At 51.7% G+C, this 27,331-nt stretch overlaps 1 protein-coding gene across 2 annotated transcripts in view; it reads left to right on the forward strand.

The window, feature by feature from the left end:
- LMO1 (LIM domain only 1) overlaps positions 1-27,331 on the forward strand; it is a 39,649-nt gene that overhangs the window by 3,903 nt on the left and 8,415 nt on the right. The window contains exon 2 of one of the 2 annotated variants that reach the window (XM_074372442.1): positions 654-913. The exons of the other annotated variant lie outside the window; for it this stretch is intronic. Coding sequence (XP_074228543.1) covers positions 889-913 — 25 coding nt within the window. The 5' untranslated portion in view covers positions 654-888. The remainder of the gene's footprint in view (positions 1-653; positions 914-27,331) is intronic. 2 annotated transcript variants of the gene reach the window in all.

Below are 27,331 nucleotides of genomic sequence, written 5' to 3' on the forward strand. Positions count from 1 at the left end.
TGGTTCTGTAAGACAGTGGGAGAATTTGTGCCCTGCGGAGGGTTAACTTTGCCAAACCCAGGAAGCAACCAGAAACCGCTGGCAAGGAGATAGGAAGGGAGAACACGAGGTCAGAGAAAGATCACCCGGTGGGAGTGGAGTGGCAGAAATCAAGGCTGAGGGTCTGGGAGTAACAGATGGGGATGGTCCACCAGACGGTTATTGGGGATGAGGACCCTGGGTCCTGAGCCGAGCCACGAGCCGTGTTGGGGCCGAGAGGCCTCCAGGTGGCGCTGCGGAGCCGGGCAGCCGCGCGTCTCCAGTCCCCATTAACCCGGGAGGGAGGGGGTCCTCGGGAAATGTGTGCATTTATTCAGTAGCAGGAGTGCAAACCTCATACATTGAGGGAGAAAGGCAGCGGGAGACGGCCGCCGAGATTCCTCCATCTCTTTGAATATAATTTTAGATTGAGATTCAGATTAAATCCGAGGGGAAAACACTTTATGAGGCTGAAAGCTGTGTCGTTGCCAGAGCCAGGGTTATGAGCTATCAAATGCAATTACATTAAGACAGATTATACTGGGCAAATTGAGCCATTTAGAAGGTGAAAATCAAAGAAACGGCTCTGATCCTCTGTTCCCCCTTCTCTCTCCCTCTCCCTCTCTAAATTGCAGTTCGTAGTTCCTTGCAATTCTGAGGCACAAAAGTAGGTGAGACTGCTTTTGTATCTGCGAAGTGCTTCACTCCTGAATGTAATTCTAGCTGAGTGCAATCTAGGTTAAGAGCCGGACAAGCGGGTAATTAGAGCCCGCTCGCTGCCCGAGGACCGGCCGCCCCGCCGAAGCGCGCCCGGAGTCGGCGCCCTTCTCCCGGCCGAGCCGAGCTGCGGCTGGACACGGAGCGCCCGAGATGATGGTGCTGGACAAGGAGGACGGTAGGTGGCGGGCGGGGGTCCCAAAGCCCCGAACCCCCGCGGCCCCCGCCGCGGCGCGAGGGAACACACTCGCCGGAACACAGGCACACACTCACCAGGCTGTGCTGGGCTTGCCGGGCGGGCGGTCCGCAGGGGGCTTGGGGCCAGGGGTGGGGGGAGGGCCGAGTGGGACTCGGGTAGGGAGGTGAGTGAGTCCCGAGCTGCGCGTTCTCTGGCCGGGCCGAACCGAAAAGCGAACCGCGGGCGGGCGAGATGTGCTCCAGCCCTGTGATGCTCTGCGGGGCCGCGTGGAGGCTCTGGCTGCCCTCCGATCTCGGCGCAGTGGCGGTTCGCATAGAGCATTTCGTCTTTGCGGCTGCTCCTCTTACCGCAGCCATCACCCTCGCGCCGTCCGCGTAACCCGAGAGGCGCTGAGCGCCGAGCAAATCAGTGGCTTGGGGAGAATTGTACTCCAAAAAGACAGCGCTCGCCCGCCGGGGGATGCCTGGTAGGCGAGGGGAAAGCCGGCCGGCCCCTCGGGGAGACAGCTGCCCAAAAGCTCGGTGAGAAAAAGAGATGCCTTCTGGGCTGCCCACTGTCTCACTGTCTCCCTGTCTCCTGAGCTTGGAGGCGGGAGTTTGGCCCAGAGGGAGAAAGTGTCCCGCTACTGGCCAGTAGCACGCGTGCAGGAGCTGCGTGGACCTGCCCTGGTCAGGAGCCTCACTGCACTGAGAGGTCGGAGCAGAGCGGCCCTTGGTGGCTGGAAGGCACTAGTAGGTAGTGCCACACACCCCCAAAGCCTTCCTAACTGGGAATGCCTTGCAGTGATTGTCTTGGTGTGTGCAGGGGAGGCTGGAGAACGCAGCCCCCTTGTGGGTAAAACCAGTGGGTGTCCTGTGACCCAGGGGCAGCCCCCAGGGTCAGGAGAGTGGCGGTTCCCTGGCCCTTTCAGGCCCTCCTGCCCTGTAGCTGAGGGTTTCCTGGTTTGTTAGTGTTGCAGGGAGATGTGAGAATAATTGTTAGCACCCGCGCAGCCACCTGTGTTCTACTGGTAACGAACTGAGCAGGTGGGTTTTCTGTGAGTCAGCGGGAATTCTCTTAGAGTGACGGCAGAGGCCATCTCCTGACCTCTCCTAGTGAGTACTAGTAGTAGAGGTCTGTGCCCTCTGCCCTCCAGGTCAGTAGTGTTCCTGACACGGGCACTTGGTGAGAATCTGAAGTTAAGTGACTTGCTTAAGGTCACACAGGATGTTCACTTGGCTGCCACTGTGTGCTGATGGCCCCAGCCTCCCCACCACCTTCTGAGACCTCCAGCAGGGAAGGCCATTTAAAGTATCTGGCCTGAGGGGTGGCATGTTGGGGAGCCCTGTGGCCAGTAAGCCCATTTCTCGGCATGTGTGTGGTAAGAGAGGAAATGCTTCTGGCCAAAAGAATCCATTTGCCAGGGTCTGGCTGGCATATGACAGCCATCTCCCACATGCTTTTCTCTCTTAATGGACACCTCCCCTGGAGCCCCACATGGGCCATCAGACAGCTGGGCTGGTACAGTTGTGCATAGATTGAGAAGGAGAAGAAGGGGTCTGGGGTCAGGCCAGACAAGGAGGGAGGAGGCCTTGATTTAGCTCCTTTCTCCACTAACTCTGAGTTATCTTGGACCAGTCATGCCCATCTCTAGACTTCACTTTCCCTCTTGGTGAAATGAGAAGCCCATGAAGAGGGTCCTTCGTTGGTGTCCAGGGGTACTCTCACTATGAGGAGCATGTGGAAATCAGGGTATATCTTTGGCCGAGATTGTTTGGCATGCTTGGCTCCCCAGGCCCAAGCTGGAAATCCAGAAGACCCAGGCCCTATTACCTGGGTGGCCTCTGGCAGGGAGGATGGTCACCTGCTGACAAGATGACACCACCACTACCACCTCAGGCCTTGAAGCTAGCGCTCTGTGCAGGCACCCCAGAGTGCCTTGGGCTCTGTGATGCTAAACATTTTCAGATGAGCTCTGAATGGGAATGGATCCCTGGAGGTCAATCTAGCCAGTCTCCTGCCTCCAGCCTGCAGTGCACCTGAACCACCCTGGGCATGTGTTTCCCCTAGTCTTCACCAGCCCTACGAAGGAGAGCTCATGCTGCCCCATGGTCCCCAACCCTGTCCAGTCTAAATAGTATGATGCCCAGCACTGTTGATGTCGCTGAGCTCTGGGTCTCATCACAGCACAATTAAGGGCGCTGGCTGGGGCCCTGAGGAGCTATTTGATTCTTGTCCTGCCAAGCCTAGAGCTGTCTTCCAAAAGCAACCTTTCTGCTCATAAATCCACCCTCCACTCCCCATTAGAATCTAACATCTCCTGGTTCCAGGAAACCTTGGAGGTGGCACCTTCCGTTGGAGGAGGGAGAAAGGCTCTGGATCCACTCACCCTCCCCTCCAGACCTGCTGCCTAATTTCTTCCTAGCAATTATGCCCTGCCAGCAGATGGCTGTCTGGGCTGGGTGGCAGCATTGGTCCCCGGGGCCCCCAAGGAGTATGTTCCTCGGGGCTGTGGACTGCACCCTTTGTCTGGCTGCAGCAGGGACTCAGGCTCCTATTAACCACCCCCAACGCCTTTTCTCCACCTGACAGCATCTTGTCGGAAGAGGCCGGGGCTCCTCTGGTTGAAGTCGGGTCCGCCAGCTGCCGAGGACCAAAGCTCCTGCTCTGCTGGGCTGCAGGGCTTTCATGTTGCACTTCTGAAAGATAATAAAATATCAATCGCTTTGCTGTAGCAACGGGTTTAAGAGACTTTCTGAAGTATTGAATCGTCAGAAAAAAAAAATTTTTTTTTTTTTTGCTTTTAAGCACAGTGCATTATTAATAAAGTAATCCATTAGGTCGAGCAGTGAAGGGCCACCACAGACAGGAAAGATCTGTTTTGCAAATGGTTAAACTTCGGGTTTTAAGATTAATTGCTTTCATTTGGATGCCTGCTCTTGGCCTAGCCAGCTCCACTTTACTGGAACTCAGGGTCCTGTCTTTTCTCCATGTGGTCGGGCCTGCCTGTCAGCAATGGGAGCCCAGCTCCAACTTTCCCCGAGAAATGGCCCTTCTTCCCCTGGCACCCGTGTTTGGCCTGGTATCGGGCTGTGGGCTTTCCGGGGAGGTTTTCAGTCCCAGGGGAGCAAGGGGAACTATAGCCCTGAGCCCTGAGAGTCAAATTAGCCCTCAGGCTGTTGGAGAAGAGGCTGTGAGCAGCGACAGGCAGCAGAAGGTCCAAGTGGCCCCACAGTCTTGGGGTTGTGAAGGATTGGGCAGAGAGGATGCTGCAGAAGAACAGGTCTGGATGTAAGCTGCCTCTGCAAAGGCCTACCAGAATAGATGGGGTGACTGCAGGAAGCAGCAGGCAGGTTGTGGAACTTAGCACCAGACATAATTCCTAGGGCATTTTTAATAAGTAAAAACACCTAAAGAGATTGGAGCTGGGCTGAGGAGGACCAGACAGTGCATCTTCAATTGTTAATGACCGCTGTGAGCACGGCCTCCACAGCTGACTTGGTTGATCCAGGAGGGCAGGCTCTTGGCCCTGCTAGGGTACTGACAAGCAGGACCTCCTAGAATTTCCCACCATGCTCTACACCACAGAGGGTCCTGGGGGCGTCTCCCAGCAGAGTGGCCAGGACTTCCCCAGCCCCAGAGTGGAGGCGGAGAGTGGGCCCTGATGCTGTTCCATGCCGCAAACCCCCACCCATCGGCAGGAAGGTGGAGCCCAGTGGGCACTGCTGCCTGCTGAGGGCTGGTAAAGGCCTTGTGAGGCTGACAGGGTGGGGACCCAGGCCTGGTACACACGGGAGGACAAGGCGCCACAAAACCTGAGCAGCACATACAGCCATGTCCCCTTCCTGCCCAAACTTAACCAGGCAGGGAGCCTGGCAAGATGGGTCTAGCCCGCCCTCTCCCCGAGCTGGGGGTAAAGAAGCAGGTGCTTCTGTCTGTTCCCTGCTCTTCCATTCATCTGCCCATGAGGAGCACTAAGAGGGGACAGGGAAACAACATAAATTGGTCTGTCGTCCGGAATCCGTGTCTCACTAATGTACCCAGATTAACTCAACTGTAAATTGTCTCCTTGGATGGCAGTGTCTTGCTAAAAGTTTCCCATATGATTCATGATTTGGATTGCTTTTAACGGCTATTGGCTAAGCAAGCCGGTGACTGTACAAGGTGATGCAATTGGCATTAGCAAGGGGAGGCACGGGAGCGTGTAATGCAGTCAATACTGCATTAACTACTGATGCCCAATTACAGGGAGTGGGAGAGAGCCTTTCAGGAGCATTAGGACTAGGGGAAGCTGAGATCACTGGCCGCTGCACGCCTAAAAGCTTTCACCCTTTGCGTGCCAGGGCTCGGCGCTAGCGTGGCCAGTCGCTTGGCCTCTGTGGCCACAGGAACTGCCTTTCTCTCTCTCTCTCTCTATAAACATGTCCCACAGTGATGCTTTTAGCACATGGAAATGTGCATTTTCCTAGAACTGGGGCCTGCTTCTCATGTCTCCTGAGAATTGGTTTCCCACCTAACTCCAGGTCCCAGAGTCAGATGGAGCTGCTGCCCCACCCACTTCCATTTAAGGAACTGCTCAGCAGGCCCATTTGAGAGGAAGGACCAAGAGGAGGTCTATTTTGGTCTCTCTCCCTTGGAGCCGACAGATAATTGCCAGTGAGCATTGGCGGCTGACCCTCTGTGGTCCAAGGAGACATGAGGTTTGGCCTCAGCACAGTTGGGCTGCTGAAACTGGGAAGTGACCATGGCTGGATAGGCTGGGCTTTCTTTGAGCAGAAGACAGAGCTTGGGAGGACGATGGGGGAGTGACCCAAGCCAGGCTGGTGTTCTCAGCGAATGCAGGCCTCCTCCAGAGCTGCATCCTACACGGGCCAGAGATGCCCCTAGGTAGCCAAGAGGCCAAGGCTGTTGTTTGGGTCCATCTCCAGGGACCAGAGGATCTCCCAGGAATCCCCGAGTGGGGGTATTAAGAAGTTTGAAAGGAGTTATGGAAGAAGGTAGAAAAAGGGTCTGGGTACCCAGTGTGCCAGGTACCGTTGGACTGGCTGCCTCCTCTACCATCAAGCTAGGTATGCAGGTCCAATATGTCCACTGTAGTTCTGTGTTTTGTGCGCACACAACATTGTGGTTGCTTTACCTCAATACCCTTTCATCCCTACAGTGAGAACAACCACATCTAACTGGCTGGATTATTATTAGGATTAAATGAGATAATGTCCATATATGCACTTGAAAACCAGGAAGCCTCATGGATGTGTGAAGTGACAGTGCTCTCTGTTCAGCTACAGAATGACCTGAAATACTCTCTGCCCAATTCAGTGCCTTGTTCACTGTCAGGCATTGGGCCCTCACCCTCTCTCTTCCAGTTTATCCACCATGGCCATCAATCACCACTGTCTAAGAAGCAGGCTGTACTACTACTCACCTGTCCAGATCCCCAAGGTGAGTAGCATCGTGGGAAGAAGCTCCAGATTCACGCTTTGCAAGGCCATCCATTTATAAAGGCACAGAGGAGGCTCAAAGCGGCCAAGAGAGTTGCCCACAGTTACATAGGGAGTTAGAGCCCAGAGCCTCAGCATCTTTCTGCATTCCATGGCCGCCTTCCATTCCCTCTGCTCTGTCCCCAAGGCATGGTAAGGTTGGATGGTTGATGTCTCTGATGAGGAGAAACGTCAGCTGGACCAGGGCCATGTGCCTGGGCTTCCCACTCCTGGCCCTACTGACAGCCCAGGGCACATGATTCTATTCTCAGATGTAGGTCCTCCTGGCAGGTGCTGATAGGGCTAACCTGGCCTGCGCCTTCATGGACTGGAGAAGCCCCAGAGGTGCATGTGGCATGTAGCCTATGCTGCCTGCCCGTCCTGCCTGAAGTTGAAGGACACTGAGGCACCCAGGACATCCTTCCATCCTCAGGCTTAGCTTCATGGTGCTGCTAGAGTGAGTTTTCCTGGTAGGTATGTGCTCAAGAGAGGACTACACCAGGAATGTCAACTTGTCCTGGCTTACAAGAGCTGATTTTGCACATCTCTTCCCAACTCTGAGTTCAGTGACAGCACATCAGTAGCTTGACATCAGCCATGGTGGAAGTATTAACACCATGGAAATTGGCCAAAACTACAAATTGGGGTTGTTTCCCAGAGAGCCAGTCATTAGAGTCGTTTTCAAATCTGTCAGTAGTGTAGGCTGGACTTGGCTAAGTGATTTTTCAGGTCTCGGCTGGACTCACTCATGCCTGGCAGATGGCTGATCAACTGGATGCTGAGGGTGACATTACCATGTCCCTCATCATCTAGTAGGCTCTTCTGGCTTCTTCTCAGGGTGGAGACAGGTCCAGGAGAGAGAATGTATGCACACAAAGCTTCTTGAGGCCTAGGTTTGGCTCTGGGATGTTGTCACTTCTGCCACGTTCTGTCGGCCAAAATAAATCACACAGCCAGCCCAAGTTCAAGGGGTGGGGAAACAGATTCTACCCTTGAAAGGGGGGTGGTGGTGAAAAGTCACATGGCGAAGGGCATGGATAAGGGGAGGGGTAGAGATGTAAGGCCACAGGCAGGTCTCACAGCTCACCACTCCAGAGCTGGGCTGTGAACCCAGGCTGTCTGACTGCTCTCCTTCCCTGTGCTCTGCCAGCTGCCTATTGTGGCTGGCAGACTCAGGGATAGGGGAGAAGGACACTCAGGGGAGTTCACGGGAGAAGGGTGGAGCCAGCAAGAGGATGACTGGGTAGGGGATGGAGACGGAGGCTTGCTGTTTGGGCAGTTTGTCAGGGGCTGCTGTTGGAGGATCCCTGGCCCGTTCCTCCATGAGCAAGCCCAGAGGGGGACTACAGTGAGGTCAGCCCCCGCTGCCTTCTCTGGCTTTTTCTCCGTCCTGCAAAGCATCCGAACAGTTGGAAGGGCGTGATGCTCCGTGGTTCCTGGAGCTGGCTGAAACCTGGGCACACATGCAGATGCAGCCAGGCAGGAATCAATTCATTGGTTAGCCCCTTGCCTCAAAACAGGGCGGGAAGTGGGCTGGTGAGAGGTCCGTGTACATTCATAAACCAGCTGATTGAAAAGCAATATTTCAGATAAATACAAGCCAGCGATCTATCAGTGGTTGTAATAAAACCCAGGCTTCAGGCTGTGATTTTATTTTGAAATAATAAGAATTGCTTGATTCTTTTTACTTGAGTTACCATGGTAATTCCAGCGTGGAGCAGTGTTATATTGATTTAGAAAGTGGACAGTAATATTTCTTTTGTGTTATTCTGTTTCTAGGCCTTGATTTCTAATTTCCACTTGGAGATTACTTTTATAAATTTCTTAAGTCCTTCCACTTTTTTTCCTCTCACGGTATAATTTTCCTCTCATACGCTGCTATGTTCTGAGCTTATTGGTTTGCTTTTATTTTAAATTAAACTTGCTGGTTTCAAATATTGAAATGACATCTTTGTCTGTGTCTGTACTTTGGTTTAGCAAAATATTACAGTCTGACGCTTTCTGCTTAATAATTTAAGGGAGGCATTCTGTCGGCCCTCACTGGGTGCTGATAACTTATGACTCAACCAGCGCAGGGCTTAAACTCCTGACATTTTAATATTGTGTGGCGGGAGTGGCCGCCCCTCTGCTCTGAGTCTCAGTGGAGAAAAATCTGTGTGGTACCCCAGAAGGGAGTTTTAATAATTCAACTTTGCCGTTTGGCATGATGACTTCACAGAGAAAGGGAGGGAGGCTGGTTCTTCTCAGATGAGTGGGAGCAGCTCTGATCTGGGCCCCTCTGGCCCCCACCAGCACCCGATCCATCCTGTCTCTCCTCTCCCCTGAATCTTTAAAAGCTCCAGTTCCTGATCCCTTGGTGACAGACTGTCCGGGAAGGATTGTGGGGGTTTGGGGGCTGCCTATGGGTACCATAGTGAATGCTTGAACTCTGTTTTTCAGTTTTTCCCATTTATAAAACAAGTGGAACTAGCATGGGCTTTGAGTCAGACTGACTGGGTTCAAGTCTCACCTCTGCCACTTAGTAATTCTTGACAGTAATAGTAATTTTGACTGAATAGTACTTTGCACTATTCAGTAATGGTTCAGTAATTACTGAATAGTACTTCTAACTGGTAGAATGACCACCTTTTAGGTCTGTTGAGCCTTCACCCAGCACAGCTGTTGTCAATGGTCTTGGGAGATGACTGGTGTGGTTTCCCTATCCTTCCTAGGGTTTGGGGAGGAGCAGGGGAGAAAGTGGTTGTGGGTGTGCTTTGGAACATTTGTTCTGCTCCAGATATGCCTGGGGGTCAAAGAGCTCTGGGAGGACTGTTCTTTGGAGAGGACCCAGGGCAATGGTGCCAGAAGGAGGTGGGTCAGCTCCGTCCACTTTCCTGGCCTGCCCAGCAGAGAGCAGGGGGCATGGCTGGGAAAAGCTAGAGGGTGGTCTCTGTCCTCTGACCTCTCCTTACAACATCACATAGCAAGAATAGGACTCCAGAAGGAAGCTAGGGACAACAGGGGTGGTGGGGCAGAGATCTCTGGTCAGAGGAAAGGTCCCTCCTGTCTTGTGTGGATATATCAGTGTGGTGGTGTATTAGTTATCTCTTGCTGCATAACAAATTATTTCACAATTTAGCAGCTTAAAACAACACCCATTTTTAAATCTCATAGTATCTGTGGGTCAGGAGTGCTGGTATGGCTTAGCTGGGTCCTCTGCTCAGGGTTTCTTACAGATGATAATCAAGGCACTGGCCAGAGCTGTGGTCTCATCTCAAGATTCATTCGGGGGAATGGGCTTCCAAGCTCACTCATGTGGTTGTTGGAGGGATTCAGTCCTGCTGGACTGAGGGTCTCTTTTCCTCACTGAAGGCTGAACAGAGGCTGCCGTCAGTTCCGTGCCATGTGGGCTTCTCCAGTAAGGCAGCTTGCTTCCTTAAAGCTGTCAAGAGTGTCTGCCAGCAAGCAGGAAGTCTTTTAAAAGATGTGGCACATCTAACCACAGATGTGACACTCCATCACTTTTGCTGTATTTTCTTACTTGGAAACAAGTCTGTAGGTCCACCTCATACTCAGGGAAGTGGGGAGGATTACACAGGGTGTGAATACCAGGAGACAGAGGACTGTTGGGCCACATCATAAGAACCAGCCTACTGTGAGAGGTCAGCCTCTAGAACAGCATCTCGGGCCCCAGGTGTCCAATAGTTTAGCTGCCCCCAGAGAGAATGAATCACCTCCATCCCCGGGAGGCCCAGTGCCTCTGCTTCCTGCATCACCTCATACCAGGGAAGCCACAGATGTCTCAAAGCCTTTTATTTCATCTTCACAGTACCCTTGGGAAGCTGGAGATCAAACACTAGCCCCATTTTGCAAAGGAGTGGGTTATGCTCAGAGAGGGAAAGACACTTGTGTGGGATAGCCCAGCAATTTGGTATGTGACAGAGTTCAGATGAGAACCAGGCCTTTGCCTGCCATGAGCCTGTGGAGGAAGTGGTGATGAAGACACTCCCAGGCAGGCCCTCCTAGGACCTGGTGCTGAGAGGGGATGGCACTAACTGTAAACAGACACAGGGAACAGAGCTGGAGGTGGGAATGGCTGGATGTCTTTTTTTGCAAATGGTAGGTTTGCCAAGGCTACTGGGAACTTGCAAAGCAGCCACCCATTACCTCAGGACCTCTCCTGTCACTCAGTGGTGACCATAACCTCGGTGGAGGTGAGAATGGTTTCTTCCTGATCCAGCCTCCCCACAGCTGTTGGACTGAGGACCTCCACCCATCACCAGCTGTTGCCAGACCAGGTGGGGCCACTGTCTCAGAGGCAACGTGGGCAGAGGCCACTTCAGTAGATCCTTCCCTGGGAACATGGCTGAAGGAGGCTCTCCTATGGGCTGGAGCACAGCACCGGGATCCAGAACTCCTGCATCCTCAGCCTGACCCTGCCACCAGCTCACAGTATGTCCCTGAGCAGGCCTCTTCCCCTCTCTGGGTTTACATTTTCCCATTTATGCTTCACCGGTCACTGGCCATTTGATGCCTAGTGGTACTGTCCATGGAGACATGACCGTTGGTGGGGAATGGGGTGGGGTGAGGCCAAGGCCAGGAGAAAGAAACCACCCTGTTGATGTTTCTTTGTCTTTCTTTGGGCTCCTGGGGTCAGAAGTGGAGGTCCCAGGTGAGAGCATCTGTGGCCCCTGGCCCTCCACACTTGGTCTGGCCATATTTGAGTCCAGGTGGACACTCCCATCCCTGGCTATTCCCAAAGCAACTCGGATGCAGAGGGGACGCCTGTAGCAGGCCCAAAGCCTGGAGGCCAGTGGGCAAAAGTCACAGCCTCAGATCTGAGAGGACCCTGGTCAATTACCTTCTTTTATTCAGGGTGGGGCAGGACTAAGTTCCAAGAAGCATCTACTTCCTCTCTTAGCAAAGTGTCTGAGATACTTCCTGAGTAGAAAAGTCTGGGGCCCAACAGAGGCTACATCCACCCTGGGGTGGGATTTCAGGGCTGAACCCTGTCTCTTTTTCTGTCAATAGAGGCTGTCTCTTGCAGGCAGCTGCGAGGCATCTTGGGAGGGGCTGGGGCTCCAGGGGAGTAGAGGACAGTGAGCAGGATTACCTCGGGCACCAGGTCCTGACCTGGTACTTAGCCCAAGTGCAGAGCATGATGTTTTGACCTGCCTTTTTGCCCCTAGGATGTTTTCACACTGCTCTTTTGTCCTCAGAATGCTTTATCAGATCAGTACTAAAATATGCCTTCTACACGAGAATAACATCTCATTAGTATTATTGAAAATGTAAAGAAAAAAATGAGCCAGAAAAAAATTTACATTGGTTGAAATAATTAACACAAAGCAAAACTGGCAACAGCAAAGACCGCACCTGGCAAAATATGTTATTGACTAAAAATTGACAGAGGAATAAAGTCTTCCCGATAAAATTTAGATCCCCTGAAGTTGGCTCAGGAAATATTTTCTGGTAGAAACAATTACTACAAAAGAAATCTCAAGAACAACAAAAGCTTTAATTTGTAAGATTTGATTTGAGCCCAAAACTGATCATTAACAGAACAGTCACTTAAAAATTTAAAAATAATTGATGCTAATGAAAAATCATTCCAGTTAAGTAAAAATGGAGAAAGGAGAGGAAATAGTTTATCACTAGTGAATAGAAAATTGATCAAGGAATCAAACTGACTTAATGAAGCTTCTTAAGAACTACTTTCTTGATGAAAAATCACCAATGTTGATATAATTTTTTATCAACATATAGGTGTTAGGGGCTAGCCCCTAGTAGTAGATGTTTAGTAAGTATTTGTGGAATGACCTGTGAACAAATGAGTTAACAGGCGAAGGAAGTCGGGAAGGGAGCAGAGAGAATCATAAGAATTCCTTTATCCGAGAGAGTGGACAGATTTCCATTTTACTAAGATCATTTGGACTACCCTGGAATGTTTTCCAGCACCACCAAGCAATTCTCCAGTTCTCAGCAGTCCCTACTGGGTATCCTACAAACTTAACTCAATTCTAACACTGTACCCGGAGATAGCATAAGATCCCACAGGTTAAGAGCTCTGTCCCAAACACTGCCTCTACTTCAGACACCAATCACAGGTCCAGGTTGTCACCTGTGCTTCTGACCAACATGCTATAGAGTGGGCTCCCGCCACCCCCTCCTCGGGTGAGATAATTTGCTAGAATGCCTCCTAAAGCTCAGGGACATGTTTACTTACATTTGCCTGTTTACTACAAGGATGTGATAAAGGATACAGATGAACAGGTAGGTGTAGAGGTGTAGGGTGAGGTCTGGAAGATTCCCGAGCACAGGAGCGTCTGTCCCCATCAAACTGAGGTGCGCCACCCTCCCAGTACATGGATATGCTCAACAACCCAGAGCTCATCAAATCTTGTTCAAGACTTTGTATAGAGCTTAATCTCCAACCACCTTCCTGCCTTTTCTGGAGGTGAGTGAGTAGGGCAGAAAGTTCTAACCCTCTAAGCCCTTGGTCTTTCTGGTGACCAGCCCCATCTGGAGACCATCTAGGGGCTCCACCCTAAGTTGCCTCATTAGCAGAAACTTAGAGGTGCTCAAAAGGGACTCCTTAGGAAATTCCTAGGGTTTTAGGAGCTCTGTGCCAGGAACCTGGGACAAAGACAAAATGTATTATTAGACATCTAGTCTGTGGAGAATAACTGGTGGGGATAAAACAAGGGGCAGAAAAAACAGCCATGATGTAGAGGGGAAGGGTTCTTCCTTTTGAGCTTTATAGGGTGACCACTCCCTACCCCCTCCAGCCTCAGACTGCCCCCTGCTGCTTCCTGCCTTCCTGACGTTTCCTTCGTTTCAAGCTTGCAGTCTGGGCCTGTTGGAGGGGAAGAGAGGGAGTGTGCAGAAGGGGGGTTCAGATGATACAGGAAAATGGGGCACAAGAGGATGGCCATGTCCTAGTTCCCAGGCGAGCACCTGGGACCCGCCCCATCAGGTGAGAGTCCTTGGCTTCACAGGAAAGAATTCAAGAGTAAACCATAGTTGAGTAAAAGTAGATTTTTTCAGAGATTTATTCACACTTTATAGACTGAATGTAGGCCATCCCAGAAGGCCAGAGAGGCCACGAGGTGTGGGAGACGGGAGGTGGTGGTTAAAGTAAAAATAGATACATGCTCCATAGACAGAGTGCGGGCCATCTCAGAAGGTGAAGGAGTGAGAGGCCATGAGGTGCGGGTTGCTAGTTGTTACGGGCTTGGTTACTTCATATGCTAACAAGTGGGAGGATTATTCTAACTACTTTGGGGAGGGGCTGGGATTCCCATGAATTGGGCCACTGCCCACTTTTTGACTTTTCATGGTTAGCCTCAGAACTATCATGGCACCTGTGGGAGTGCCATTTACCATGCTGATGTATTACAATGAGCATAGAATGAAGCTCCAGGTCTACTGGAAGTCAATCTCCTGCCATCTTGGGCCTCAAGATCTGCTGAGAGTTGAATCTTCTGCCATCTTGGTGCTAACTGCTATGTCATTCCTTTAATGGTTGTGCCCTGGCCCCTTCCCTCCTGTCTCACAGATGGTCAGAGAGGAGGCAGTGGAAGTCTGGGAAGGAAATGGTGGAGGGCATGGCTAGAGCTGTGGCCTTGGGAAGGGGGGCTTATCTGAGGTCCTGGTGGTAGAGATCCTGGGTAGAGCGCCTCAGCTACCCATCTCAGGGCCTGAGCTTCTGGAGCTGAGCCCCAGGGAAGGCAGACCGGAGACCCTGGCTGCAAGCCCACCTCTCCCCACCTTTGTCCCAGAGTCCGCTGCCGGCCTTGCCCAGCTCTGGCCTGAGGTTTCCCACTTCCTTTTCTGTGGCTGCCCCATGAGGGGACCAGGATCCTGACTTTTCAGGCTGCAAAGAAGTGAGCCCGAGCCCGTGGGCCTGAGGCAGGAAGGAACACACCAGAGTGGGGAAGCAGCAAGTCCAGCCTGGCCTCGCTACCCACTTCCAAACTCCTGTGATCCCACGTGATCTGTCAAGTGTTTCGTGGTCCTCCCATCCCTGGGCCAGTTATCTCTCTCAGACTGGCTTCCACAAAAGCTCCTGATTCTGGGAAAGAGCTACATCTGCCTACCCTTACCTGCACCTAATACAGTCCATCCCCTGATTATATATGAGTAGGACTGGCCGGAGAAGAGCAGACTTGTGTCTGAGAGCACTTCCATGGGGAACTGAGTCTAAGGTCTTGCCTCCGCATGAGCTGTCCCTCCTGACCTGGCACAACTCCTGCGTGGCTGCCCAGGGCCTAGAGAGCCAGCCAGCCCCCTCCACTCTCCCCTCTGTGGCCCACATTCCCTTGTGCTGTGCCTTCCCTTCCAGGGTGAAGGCTTTGGATTCTCTCCCCCCAGAGGAGAATAACCCCATAGCATCAGCCCAGACATATGCAGATCTGAATTCTTTATAATTCTTTCAAAGAATTGCAGGGGGGTGTGACAACTTTCTGCAGAGGTGGCTTTCTTTTGGCTTGCAGGGTGGCAAGGGAGCCTGAGGGAAGGGAATAAGCATGGACCCTGAATTCCAGTCCTCCTCTGCATCCTCTGACAGTGAGATCTCAGGAAGGTCTTGCTCTGTCACACATTGCTGTGTGACCCTCGGTAAGCCACTAAGCCCCTCTGAGCCTCAGTTTCCTCATACATAAATTAGGTCCCAGAGCATCCTCCCTGTCCCCTGCACAGAACTCACATGGGAGAAAATGTATTTAGGTGCTTTGCCAGGTGAGCAGCACTGTGCCCTCCTGAGGAATTGTTGGTGAGAACACAGTGACTACATAAAGTAAAGGGTACCTGCCACCCCTCCTCCTGGCATCCCCTACCCTTCAGAGGTTCTTTAAGCCCCAGGCCCCACAAGACCTTGGAAGAGAGTGTGGAGAGACTAGGGGATAGTTTACTTGAGGGGGCAGCTTTCTGAAGGGACAGCATCCCATGATGAAACCATGGAGACTCATGTAGCCAGCCTCACTCCTGGAAAAGGGGTATTTGCCCCAAGCCCTGATACCCTCCTGAAGTGACCAGAGCTTTCCTGTCCCCTTTGTGGAGCAGTTCCCACATGTGGAAGGCTTAAAGTCTGGTCTGTTGGATGAGATGAGGCCTGAGGTGCCATTAGTGGCCTTCAGTCTAACCTTGGTCGTCCCCCCAGACTCAGGGGCAGCTAGGTGCACCCTGCCACGGCCCGGTCCTAGCTCCTCCTGCCAGCCAGTACACTTCATCTCCTTGAGTTACCCTCTCAGATTAGCCACAGAGAATGCTACCCTAGCCTGGCACTGTGTTCCCTCCCTCCAGCAATGGGTTTTTATTTGACCCAAAGGCAGGCTTGGTGCCTTTCTCCCTGGCCTCTGGCCTGGATCTGAGCTTGCACCCCTGTCTGGGGCAGGGCTCTCAGGCCTGGGGAAGGGGCAGCATTTCTTACTGAACCTTGGCTGGGGGCCTGGAGGACCTCACTGTGATCCTATCTGTTGTGCACATAACTTGTGGTACCCAATGTAGGACAAGCTCAAGGTCTGAAAAAAAGACCCACCCCACCCCCTCCCCGCACAAGTATGCCCAATTTGCACGTAGGGCGTAGGCCTCAGAGGATGCAGAAATTTCAACACAGAGAGATCTAGAAAGACAAAACACGAATGCGGTGGTGGAAACAAATGGGTCAGAGTGATGGATCCAATAGGGTCTGGGTTGCCTGGGGAGCAGGGCTAGAAGAGCGGGCACAGTCTGATATCTGGATGGGAAGGCCTGGGGAGGGGGGTACGGGGGTGCACTGGAGCCCTTCCCTATGGAGCAGCTGACGTGAGATGGGGTGACCAGGGCATGGCCTCTCAGAGGGCTGGCTGCTGGGCCTCCCAGGCACCCTTCCCTGACCCCAGGACTTCATTTTTATGAACTGGCTTCTCCTCTTCTCAAAGGAATGTTTTGTTGGTGCTTGTTTTCTTTTGCCTTACAACAGCTTTATCAAGAATTAATTTGCATGCCACAAAATTAACCTTTTTAAAATGTACAATTCAGTAGCTTTTAGTATATTTACAGAGTTGTTCAACCATCACCATTATCAGGTTCAAGAACATTTTCATCACCCTAAAAAGAAACTCCATTAGCAGTCACTCCCCATCTCTCTTCTCCTTGGCAACTACTAATTTACTTTCTGTTTCTACGGATTGGCCTTTTCTGGATATTTCATATAAATGGAATCATACAGGATGTGGTCTTTCTTAGCATAATGTTTTCAGGATTCATCCATATCGTAGTGTATCACAATACTTCATTACTTTTCGTTGCTGAATAATATTCCATTATGTGTATGTATATACCATATTTTATTTATTCATTCATCAGCTGATGGGCATTTGGATGGTTTCTACTTTTTAGCTATTATGAATCATGCTGCTAGGAACATTTGTATTCAAGTTTTTGTGTGGACATATGTTTTCATTTTTCTTGGGTATATATTTAGGAGTGGAATTGCTGAGTCATATGGTAACTCTATGTTTAGGGATATTTGTTTTTAACTTTGAATAAACAGTGTAAGAGTGTTTAGGAGAGAAACCACCCTTGGTTGTCTGAGCTTCGGGAAAGGAGGTTGCCTGAAGTCTGGTTCCCCTGGGTTCCTAAGATTCAGTAGAACTTTTCCCCTGCTGGCTTCAGTTTTCTTATCAGTGAAATGGGATTCTTAGGGATCCCTGCTCACCTCAAGGGCTTTTGTTAGTAATTTGTCCTTACTTAGCATGTCAAGGCTTGCAAAGCACTCTGCTCACCTTAGTTGCTTTGGTTCTCATGCCCTGAGAGTTGGGTATTATTACTCCAGTTTTGCTGATGGGGATGCTGAAGCTCAGAGAGGCCAAAGGGCTTGACTGAGTTTACATTGTGGGTCAATGGCAGAACTTGAACTTGAACCCAGACTCATCAGAGTCAAGGTCCCTGGTCTGAACTCCTGCCTCACCTGTGTCTCTGGGCAAAGCAGGGCATTATCAAAGGAGAGGTCTATCTGAGCAGCCACTGTGTCCTATTCCCCACCCTGGGTGCTGGAAAGTCAGGGCCCAGACCTGGCAAGACATGGGCTCTGCAGCAGAACGGTGCTCTAGGAATCAGGACTTTATAAAAATCTGCTTTTTAGCTGTGTGACTTTGGATCAGTTGCTCCACCTCTCTGAGCCTCAATTTCCCCATCCACAAAATTGAAACAGTAATTACTCCTCGTAGCACTGGAAGGAGAATGTGGCAAGATGTTGTGTAGGAAATGCCAAGCACGATGCCAGGCACACAGAGGTGTTAGATTATAGCACACTTGAGGAGGGCTTGAAGAGGGAGCCGAGTGCTATGGGATCATTGAGGAGAAGTGGCTGGATTCTGCATTGGTCAGAGACAGTGTTAAGGAGGAGCCATTCCTTGGGCTGGCCAGGAAGGTGAGAGAAAGTGGGCAGTCCCAGTGTTCTCCAGCCTGGGGCTGCCGGAAACCAGGAGGAATTTCCAGGGGTCTCACAATAACCTGTCTCCAGGAGAGTTTGTAGAAAGGCCCTGCCGGTACCCCCAGTCCTTACCCCAAGCCCAGCCCATCGATGCCTGAGAGGAGGGCTTGCATGACTGCCTTAGTTAGCCGAATGGTAATAAAACACTTTAAATTTATTGTGACATTTGGATTTAATTAAAAAGTACACACTTAGGGAAGTAGAACATAATGGGGAGAGAGGCAGGGTGGCTTTTCCCCTCCTTTCTTCCCCAAACTAATTAGCGTTGTATTTTAAATTGTTTATGTGCCGCTAATCATCGTAATAAATCATTTATACTGAAAAAGACACAGTCGGCTGTGCCCGCCGCGCGGGTTCCGCTCGCCGGGCTCTATCGTGAACAAATTGATCTGGAAGTGAATTTATTAACCACTGGGGAAGAAATCATTAGTGCTTTCTCTAAACATTCCCCAGGTACGCTTTATTGCCGCAGTTTATGCTGTAACTAAAAGGAGCATTACCCAGGCCCATGTTGTAATTTCCTTGCAGAGCCGGCAGCCCACTCCCAAGCCGGGGGGTGGGAGGGGTTGAGGCGTCCCTGTCTTCTCACCCAGAAGTGCTCTGGTGACCCCAGCCTTTCCCCAGGCTCCTCTTTCCAGAAGGGGCCCCCTTGAGGTCTCTGCGGGCCCAAGACTTTGGCTCCCCTCCTGGTGCCTCTCAGCAGAGGAATGGTTCCCAGAAGCTTGTGTTTTTGTCTCGGGAGTGTGGCTTACAGCTGGGGCTTAGCCTCAGGTTTAGGGAACTGGCAGGCAGTGGCTATGAGTCATTGAGGTCAGACAGGCTTGTCATGGACCAGCTTCCCCACCCAGAGATGGGAAGGCATCAGCGGTGGGCTGTTCGTACCATCAGAAGAACGAATGTGGCAGAGCAGGGACCCAGGCAGGAGCAGGGGGCCCATAGCCAGGGATACCAGGGGCATCCTCTCCCCAGAGCATCCCAAGGCCCTCTTGCAGGCCCTGCTGCCTCCTCCTGCATTTGACTGGAGCAGTCTGTTCTGCTCAGCTCCCTGCTGAGGCCCACCGCCCAGAGTGTCCCCGTCCACCTCTGAGTGCCGGGCCGGGATGGTACTCAGGATGCCACATGCAGTCTGACAGGTGACAGACAGCATGATTGTCAGCTCCCTGGCATCAGGTGCCAGGCCTCGAAGAATGCAGCCTGTGGCCACACCAGCCTTCCCAGCAGCCAGGTGCTCTACTGCCTCACACGCAGGGTGACACTTTCTCTCCCTTTGCACTGAGGGTGGGATGGGGGCTTCAGACCACCCTCACTTCAGGGGGCCTGCACTCCAAGACACTCACAGCAGGCTTTCTCCCATCAGGTTTCTAGAAGGGAAATTCACTTTGGAACCAAGAGCTTCTCCCTGAGAGCCCTTGGCTTGTCTAGGATATAAATCCCTGCCTGTCTGGCTCTAAAGCTCGTGTTCATAATGGCTTCATCCCCGAGGCCCCACGAGCCTCCACAGCCAGGTTGAGGTGAATGGGGATCTGGCTCACACAGGCCTTGCCTTCAGCCGTTCTCATCCAGGTCTGCAAAGGAGGAGGGGGCAGCCCCCCAGACCTCAGTGGGAATCCCAGGAAAGCACCTCAGGCAGGCACCTCACAGGCAGTGCTGGGTCTGCAAGAGCTGAAGGGTCTCCTCTCCCTGCAGCTCCCTTGCCCTCCCTTCCCTTACCCTGCCCAGTGGCTAGCAGGTGGGCCCTGGCTGTTTCAAGAAGCAGGCAGGACCCAGCAGCTGGCTAGGCCAAGCCTGCCTGGAGGGTCCCCTTCTTGTGTCTGGAGAACACATTTAAAAGTTTGAATTCAAAATTGATTTTGAAGGGCCCTAATCTCCGATCCCCTGGCGCTCACGGTGTGTCTGCAGCTCCTGCCAGACTCTCGTTTTCTGGTTCAGCGCGTTGGTGCTCGCGTCCCTGATGCTGTGAAATTGAGACTCGTCTGAGAATCCGTGCCCTCCTCCTCCTCTGGAGATTGCAGGCCCCTTGGGAGCCCTGTTTCATTACATGGGTGACGCGGGCTTTGCGGGTACCCAGGGAGCAGCTGAGTTGCTGTCTGGGGAAAGCAGCTTCCAGACGCTTCCCCGCTGGTCCCCACAGCTGTGCAGCTCCAAGAAGCATCCTGCCAAAGGACCTAGGGGCTGGCTCCAGCAGCCCAGGATGGGATGGGGCTTGGGGGAGGCTACAGATAGAGAAAGGCTTGGACCTGGGGTTCTTCTGTAGCAAACTTCAGGGGCTTTTTCCTCCACTGGCCCCCAGAGGCTCAGACTAGGCCCAGAGGGAGGAATGGCTGCATCTTTAAGTCAAGAGGACCCTCAGGTGGAGAGTTGGAGGCGGGGCTAGGTCTGTGCCAGGGAGGAGGGGTGCCCAGGCCACAGATGCAAAGGGAAAGACTGAGCTGCTGAGGGTACACAGATGCCTGCGCTCAACCCCCCGAGCCCCTGAGAGTTAGGATGGAGTATTTACGCACAAGGGGAGGCACAGAGAGTTTCATTCCTCATGGGTCTGCAGGGGCCGAAGGACAGGATTGCTGTCTCTTCATCTAAGGGGTAGATAGTATATTTGCACAAGAGCAGTCATTTCTCAGCTGGAGCCCTGGGATGGTCCTCTCCACATTCCAGATTGTGGCAGGCGGGACCTAGGGAGCACCACACAGTTGGACCTGCATTTATTTCTTAGAGCTGCATGGCTACAGGTGTGTGGTGCAGGGCAGCCAAGCCTGATTATGGCTCCATCTCTGGGGAGCCTACCTATCTGCATCAGCCCACTCTGGCCAGCAGACTCTTGCCAATAATATCTGCATAGATTCTGCTCAGTCTCTTCATTCATTAACTGAACTGATGGTTCAGAAGTGACCACTATGAGGCCTAAAAGTGACCACTATGGGGTTCACGGTGGTGAACAAGAGAGACAGGCCCCCAAAATAGGCCTTCATGGGGCTTACATTCTTATGAGAGAGACCACTCATTTTTCTTAGGTAAAATCACAAAAAAAGTAAAATAATTATAAACTGTGATAAAAACTCAGAAGGAAATGACTGGGGAGTCATTTAAATAAGGAGGTCAAGGCTGGCCTGTCTGAGGAGATGACATTTAAGCTGAAGCCCAAAGATAAGAAGGAGCCAGCCACACAAAGAGACAGGGAAGAGTATTCTACAGAGGGGGAAACAGCATGTACAAAGGCCCTGAGGCAGGAGGGAGATCTGGAGTGAGGTGGAAGCACCTGGTGGGGTGAGGAGGGGGGTTTTGGGGGAGGAGCCAGACCACATGAGGATAGTACAGGCTTGATGAAGAATGTGGATGTTATTCCCAGCCCACTGGAAGTTCAGGAAGGGTGTCAAGCTGAGCAGTGGCCTGATCTATGTTTTGGAAGATTTCTTCAGCTGCTATATGAAGTTGGATTGTGGATCCTAGATACAAGAAGCCAGTGGGGGGCTTTGCTGATAGTTCAGTGAAAGATGGTGGTGGCTCTGGAAATGGAAAGAAGCAGGTGGGATGGGGATCAAGCAGGGCTGAGGGGATGTGGATGATGGAAGATCTGAGGATGACTCTGAGTTTCTGGCCTGAGCACCTGGGTGGATGACGGTGTTAGGACTGTGACGGGAAGTCTGGGTAAAGATACCAGTTTTGGGGAGGAGATATAGAATCCTATTTTGGATCTGCTGTCTTCTAGTTATGTCTAGGGCTTTACAGAGACAACCTAAGAATGAGAAGAGAGGGCCTGCACCTGCGCTGGATGTAACTGTGCGGTTAACTTCGGCATCATTCCCCTGATAAAATCCAAAGAGCACATGCAGTTCTGATGTTTCAAAGTGCCCTTCAGATACCGTTTGCACCTGCTCCCATGTCTCTTGGTACATCATCCAAGCCCCCTTCAGGTTCTCGACTGGGTCCCCTAAAGCCATTGCCCAACTGTGGGCTGTGCTGGGCTCAGCTTCCATCAGCAGCAAAAACCCAAAAAGTGTGTGTGGAAACCCCTCAGCCCTTCCACCTCCCCACACAGGAAGGTCCCTGCAAGCTGGGGCTTCAGGACACACGGTTCCTCTGGAGGTTTGCCTCCACCAGAACCCACTGCGGAAATGCCTACTGCTTCAGACTCCTGCCCAGGAAGTAGTTCCTCTGGAGGTTACAGCCCTGCAAGGGGTGTTTCCGAGCAGCCTTCTTTTGGCGGGGTCCCAGCAGAAGTTCACTTGCCCACTGGCTTAGGAGGAAGATGGCACAACGCAGCCTCTGGAGAGAGCTGGAACGGGGTGGGGTGCTTCCTGGCTCGCAGCCCAGGTCCGGGGCCCTGCTTGGCTACTCACAGGACACTCTTGGGCAGGTTGTGTGATTTCTCTGATCTCAGGGGCATGATGAGGGTGAGCATGAGTGGGTTTAAAGCGTTTGGCATGCAGCAGGCATTCAGCATGGGATGCTATCCTGTGGTCAGACGCAGCTGCGGTGGCTGCCGACGTTTGGGGTCACAACTGGACAGTGCTTTCCTTGAGCCTCTACCATGGTAGACTGTGGGGACCAGGAGGAACTTGGCTCTTCAGAGAAGGCACGCCTTGCTAGACCCCCTTTAAATTTCCTGCCCTCAGCCGAGCCCTTCTCCGGGCCCCCTTTCCTGACCCCTTCATGCACATAAAGCCCTGAGTTATTGATGGGCCCCTCACATTTGTGGCTCTAGGTCTGGAGCCCCCAACTCTCTCCTTACAGCACAGCCCTTCCCGTTGAGACTACTCTGTCCCTCTCAAGGCTGCAAAGCAAGCATCTCAGCTCTGCCTCCAAATGGCCTTCCTGCTCCTTTCCCAGCCCCTTTGTCCTTAGATTTTTGGTTCATGCCCCCTTTCTGGCCCTGCCAGAAGCCCTTTCAAGATCCCACTGCAGCTGCAGCTTCTGAAGGACCAACAGGTGAGACACAATGGCTTGTGACCCACCAAAGCAGGGACCAGTGCCCTGTCTGGGCCATCATTCCTCCTGGTCTTAGCCCAGACCCTTCTCTAAGCATGTCCCCCAGGCTCCCACCCTAGCATCATCTGTGTCTAGGCTGCACAGGAGAACCCAGATGCTGCCCCCACAAACCTTCTTTACCTGGGCTGTTCAGGGAGGCCACAGGGTGTGTGCTGGGTGAGAACCTGAACTCTGGAGCCTGGCCTACCAGGGCTCCAGTCCCCACCCTGCCGCCTTCCAGCTGTGTGACCTCGGGTAAGGGCCTGAACCTCTCTGGGCCTCTGTTTCCTCCTCTGTTGAATGGGGAATCATTTAGTGCATCAGGATTAATATTAGGATTCACTGAGACAACAGCTGTAGCGAGCGCTGGGTGAACAGTGGGTTTTGAGAAGAGGAATATGACGTCCGGACCGAGGAGTCTTTGTCTTAGTCTTTTCGTTGTTGTTGAGGTATAATGTATACGCAGTAAAGGGCACAAGTCTCAAATGTTCAGTGCAGCGTGGTTTCCCACATGTATGCACCCATTTAAACATGACCCAGATCCACCCAAGACAGAAGACATTTCCAGGGCCTCAGCAGGCCTCCTCACACCTCCTGCCAGGTGATAACTCACCCCGTTATTCTGACCTCCATCACCCTGGATCTGGTTTGCCTGTTTTGGAATTACGTATAAGTAGAATGATGTGGTGTGTACCTTTCAGTGTCTGGCTTCTTTCACTCCACGTTACACTGTCTGATTCATCCATGCTGTTGTGTGCCTCCGTGAATCTTTCATTTTCATTGCTGTGGCCTCTTCCATTGGATGACCATAGCGTGGTTTATTATCCCGTTCGCTGTTGATGGACACCTGTGTTGTTTCCGTTTGGGGCTGTTATGAAGAACACTGCTATGAACATCCTCACACACCTCTTTTAATGGCCATAAGCCCTCATTTCTGTTGGGCGCACACTTAGGCAGAAAATTGTTGCATCGTCAGACGTAGGTAAGTTTTCTTGGCTGACTTTTTTAAGCTACTGTGTCAAGCACTGTTAGGAGTATCTCGTGTCTGTTATCTAATTTCATACTCCAAATAATCCTTTAAAGCGGGCTGTCGTCCTTTAGCAGGTGAGCGTATTGAGGCAGAGCAGGGAAGGGATGGAATCAGAATTCCAGCCAACGCCATCTGTCTGCAGGGACCACCCTGCCTGCCTCTTCTCCCGGACCCCCTGGAGGGGCACTGCCTGGGTCAAAGGGGCCAGTCCCCTGACTGTGCTGACTGCCACCCTGCCAGCCGAGCCCCCTTCCCCACCCAGCCTCCCTGACCTGCCCCAGCGGGGACTGGGAGGCCCCGGGAGCCCCACTTTCCTCTCTCATCCAGCCCAATGAGCAGGTGCCCGCAAGGGGTGCGCGGAGGGGCGGTAACGAGCGTGCTCTAGGTGGCTGTAGCTGCGCGGCTCAACAGTTGTTCTCGTTGGCTTTTGATTCCAAATGAGTAGGAAATGCTATTAGTTCAGGCCTCGCCTGGCGTGTGGCAAGGCCCTGGGATAGGAGTGCAGTGAGACGAGAAATTGTGGAGATAAAACCGGTGTGAAATGGAGGCCTTCTCACAAGGCTGGATGTGGCCGCGCGAAATGAAGTGACTTTGGAGAAAACGAGATTTAAAGAGATTCGGCAGAATTAGATTACAATTTCAAATTTCCTTATTAAACGGGATGGAGGCTGAGGAGGGGCCACTGGCTGGCTCTGTTTGGGATCCTTCTCTGCAGTTCCAGGCCCAGCCAGGGGTCCAGCCAGTTCCAGGCACCTTGCAGATGGCAGGGGCCCAAACCCCACCCCCAGCAGCTGACGTGGGTGTGACTTTTGTGGGACTGATCATTGCTGCTGCTCTGCATGGATCCATGTAGGCGAAAACTTGGGGCTCGTGCTCTTCCATTTCCTGTGGGAAAATGGTCACTGAGAACAAAGCACCAGGCCTCTCACTTGTGGGCTAGGTTCAAATCAGAGTTGTTGAGCTATAGTCCACTTTTTGGAAATGCAGTTTTTTAAAAGGCAGTAAACGTGCCTGTGATTATTCATGCACATGTGTGTATATTTATGTCACACCCATGCACGCACGTGCTTGGGTGCGAGGGTATGTCTTTTCATGCAGTTTACTGAGCACCTGTTATATGCTGGCCTGTGCGGCAGCCTGGAGTAAGACTGTTGTGGGGAGAACAAGCACACACGGTCCCACACCTGGACATAGTGTGCAATTACACGTACGTGTGAAAGTATATGTGCTCTTACGTAGGTTTGCATGTGTGACCTGCATCTGCATACCTCCTGTGTCTCCTAGTCGGTGTGATGTCTCCCACCCAGGTCTGCTAGCACCTCAGGGTGAGCAGCACCCAACCTGGCAGCAGAGCAGATGAGCCCAGTGGTTAGGCCCTGAAGACAGACTGCAGGGGTTCAAACCCCAGCTCTGTCTCATTCTAACTCGTGACCCATGACAAGTCACAGCCTTTCTGGTCCTCACTTTTCCCATTGTTAACATGGGAATAATCATGGTACCTGTCTCATAAGGCAGTTGTGAGCCAAGCCCTTAGAAGCTGAGCACTGCTAAGCGTTCCAGTGACATCTCTCTGCAGATTTCCCTTAGACCCTGAGAGAGCCCTGCCCAGGCTCCCTGTTTGCCCCCAGTGTAAGAGAGGGAAGCCCCAGAACTGTGCTGGGCAGCTGTGTTGTGCTGTGTGGGCACAAGCATGGAACCAAGACTGAGGCACATGGAGAGATGAGAAATCCCAAGGCCACACCTGTCTGTGCCCCCAGGGCTTCCCAGGGCACACAGGGACCTGCTGTGAGCTGCCCCCACCTAAGCTGTCACAGCAACCCCTTCTCCTCTGACTGGTCTTTGCAGCGCCCTGTTGGACAGACGGGGCTGACCTCCTGCACACATTTGCAGTGACCATTAGGCTGTCCTTTGGGTAAGGCCGGACTCCAGCCAGTTCCTGTGTGACTTTAACCACGGTGGCATATTCAAATCAGTTTATTTTCCTTAAAATGTGTCCATCACTGTCATAGGGACTTGAGATGGAGCTGTGACCAAGGTCATCTTTCCCCATGTGCTGAACGGGTGACACTAATCAGGGCTAACTATTGACTGCCAGGTCTGGCTAGTTCTAAATACTTCACTTGTATTAACTCCTGGATTCCTCACGGAAACTCTGTGAGATGAGTGCTGGTTTCATGTTCATTTTACAACAAAGAAGACTGAGACCGAGAGTTAAGTTCATACAGTCAAAGGTGAAAGGTGTCACACAAACCCAAATTGAAGGAAACTCCATAATAACTGGCCGCACTCTTCAAAAATGCCAGTGCCTTAGGGGGAGGGTACAGCTCAGTGGTAGAGCACATGCTTAGCATGCACGAGGTCCTGGGTTCAATCCCCAGTACCTCCATTAAAAAATAAAAATAAATAAATAAATCTAATTCCCCCCCCTACAAAAAAATCTTAAACCAAATAAATAAATAAATAAATAAATAAATAAATAAATAAATAAATAAATAAATAAATAAATAAATAAATATGCATATGCCAGTGTCTTGAAACACAAAGAAAAGCTTAGGAATCCCTCCAGATTTAAGTAGACTAAACCTGACAACTGAATGAAATGCATGATCCAGACTTTTGTTTTGCCATAAATGATATTATTGGGGAAAACTGATGAAATCTGAATGAGGTCTGTAGATTAGATAATGGTATTGGATCAGTAATCATTTCCTGGTTTTGATCATCATACTGCTATTATGTGAGAGAATGTCCTTGCTCTTCAGAAATATACACCAAGGTATTCGGGGTACAGGGGCTTCATGTCTGAAACCAACTCTCAAAGGAGTTAGGGAAAAAATTATAGGAAGGGAGTGGGGGAAGTGGATAAACAGGGAAGGATAAAACAAATATGGTAAAACATTCATATTTAGAGAATCAGGGTAAAGGGTACACAAGCATTCCTTCTTTTCTTGCAACTTTCCTGAAAGTGTGAAATGTTGTCAAGATAAAAAGTTAAAAGAACAAGAAAACAAGTATCAGAACAGGGAAGGCATCCCAGAGAGCGTATTAACAATGCTACCAGCTCCTGTCTGCTGGTCCCATCTGGCTGCCAGACCCTGTGCCGGGCCCTCCTGTGCAGAACCTGATTCTCTCCTCAGCACGGTCTGGTGGAAGGAGACGAGGGTGGCCCCCATTTCACAGATGCACGTCAGAAAGGTGAAGGGCTTTGCGCCAGGTCCTCTGGCTACTTGGGCCTGTTCCCAGACTAGAAAGTAGGCTCTCTGAGTTCACGGTCTGTGCTCTTAGCCTCAGCCCTACTGTTACCCTGACTTCTGGGGGAAGAGTGCAGTGGGCAGGGTAAGGCATTCCTTCCTGGAGCAGTGGTGGAAGGAAAGCCCTGGGACAAAAGCAAACCGGATCCACTTGCAGGATGGAAAGGGATATTATTCCTGGATTCTGCAGGGAGCAGAGCCAGCAGTGCCAGGCAGGGCATACTGACATGTGGGAGGGGG

The sequence above is a fragment of the Camelus bactrianus genome, chromosome 10 (genome assembly GCF_048773025.1).
Source record: "Camelus bactrianus isolate YW-2024 breed Bactrian camel chromosome 10, ASM4877302v1, whole genome shotgun sequence".
Taxonomy (NCBI): domain Eukaryota; kingdom Metazoa; phylum Chordata; class Mammalia; order Artiodactyla; family Camelidae; genus Camelus; species Camelus bactrianus.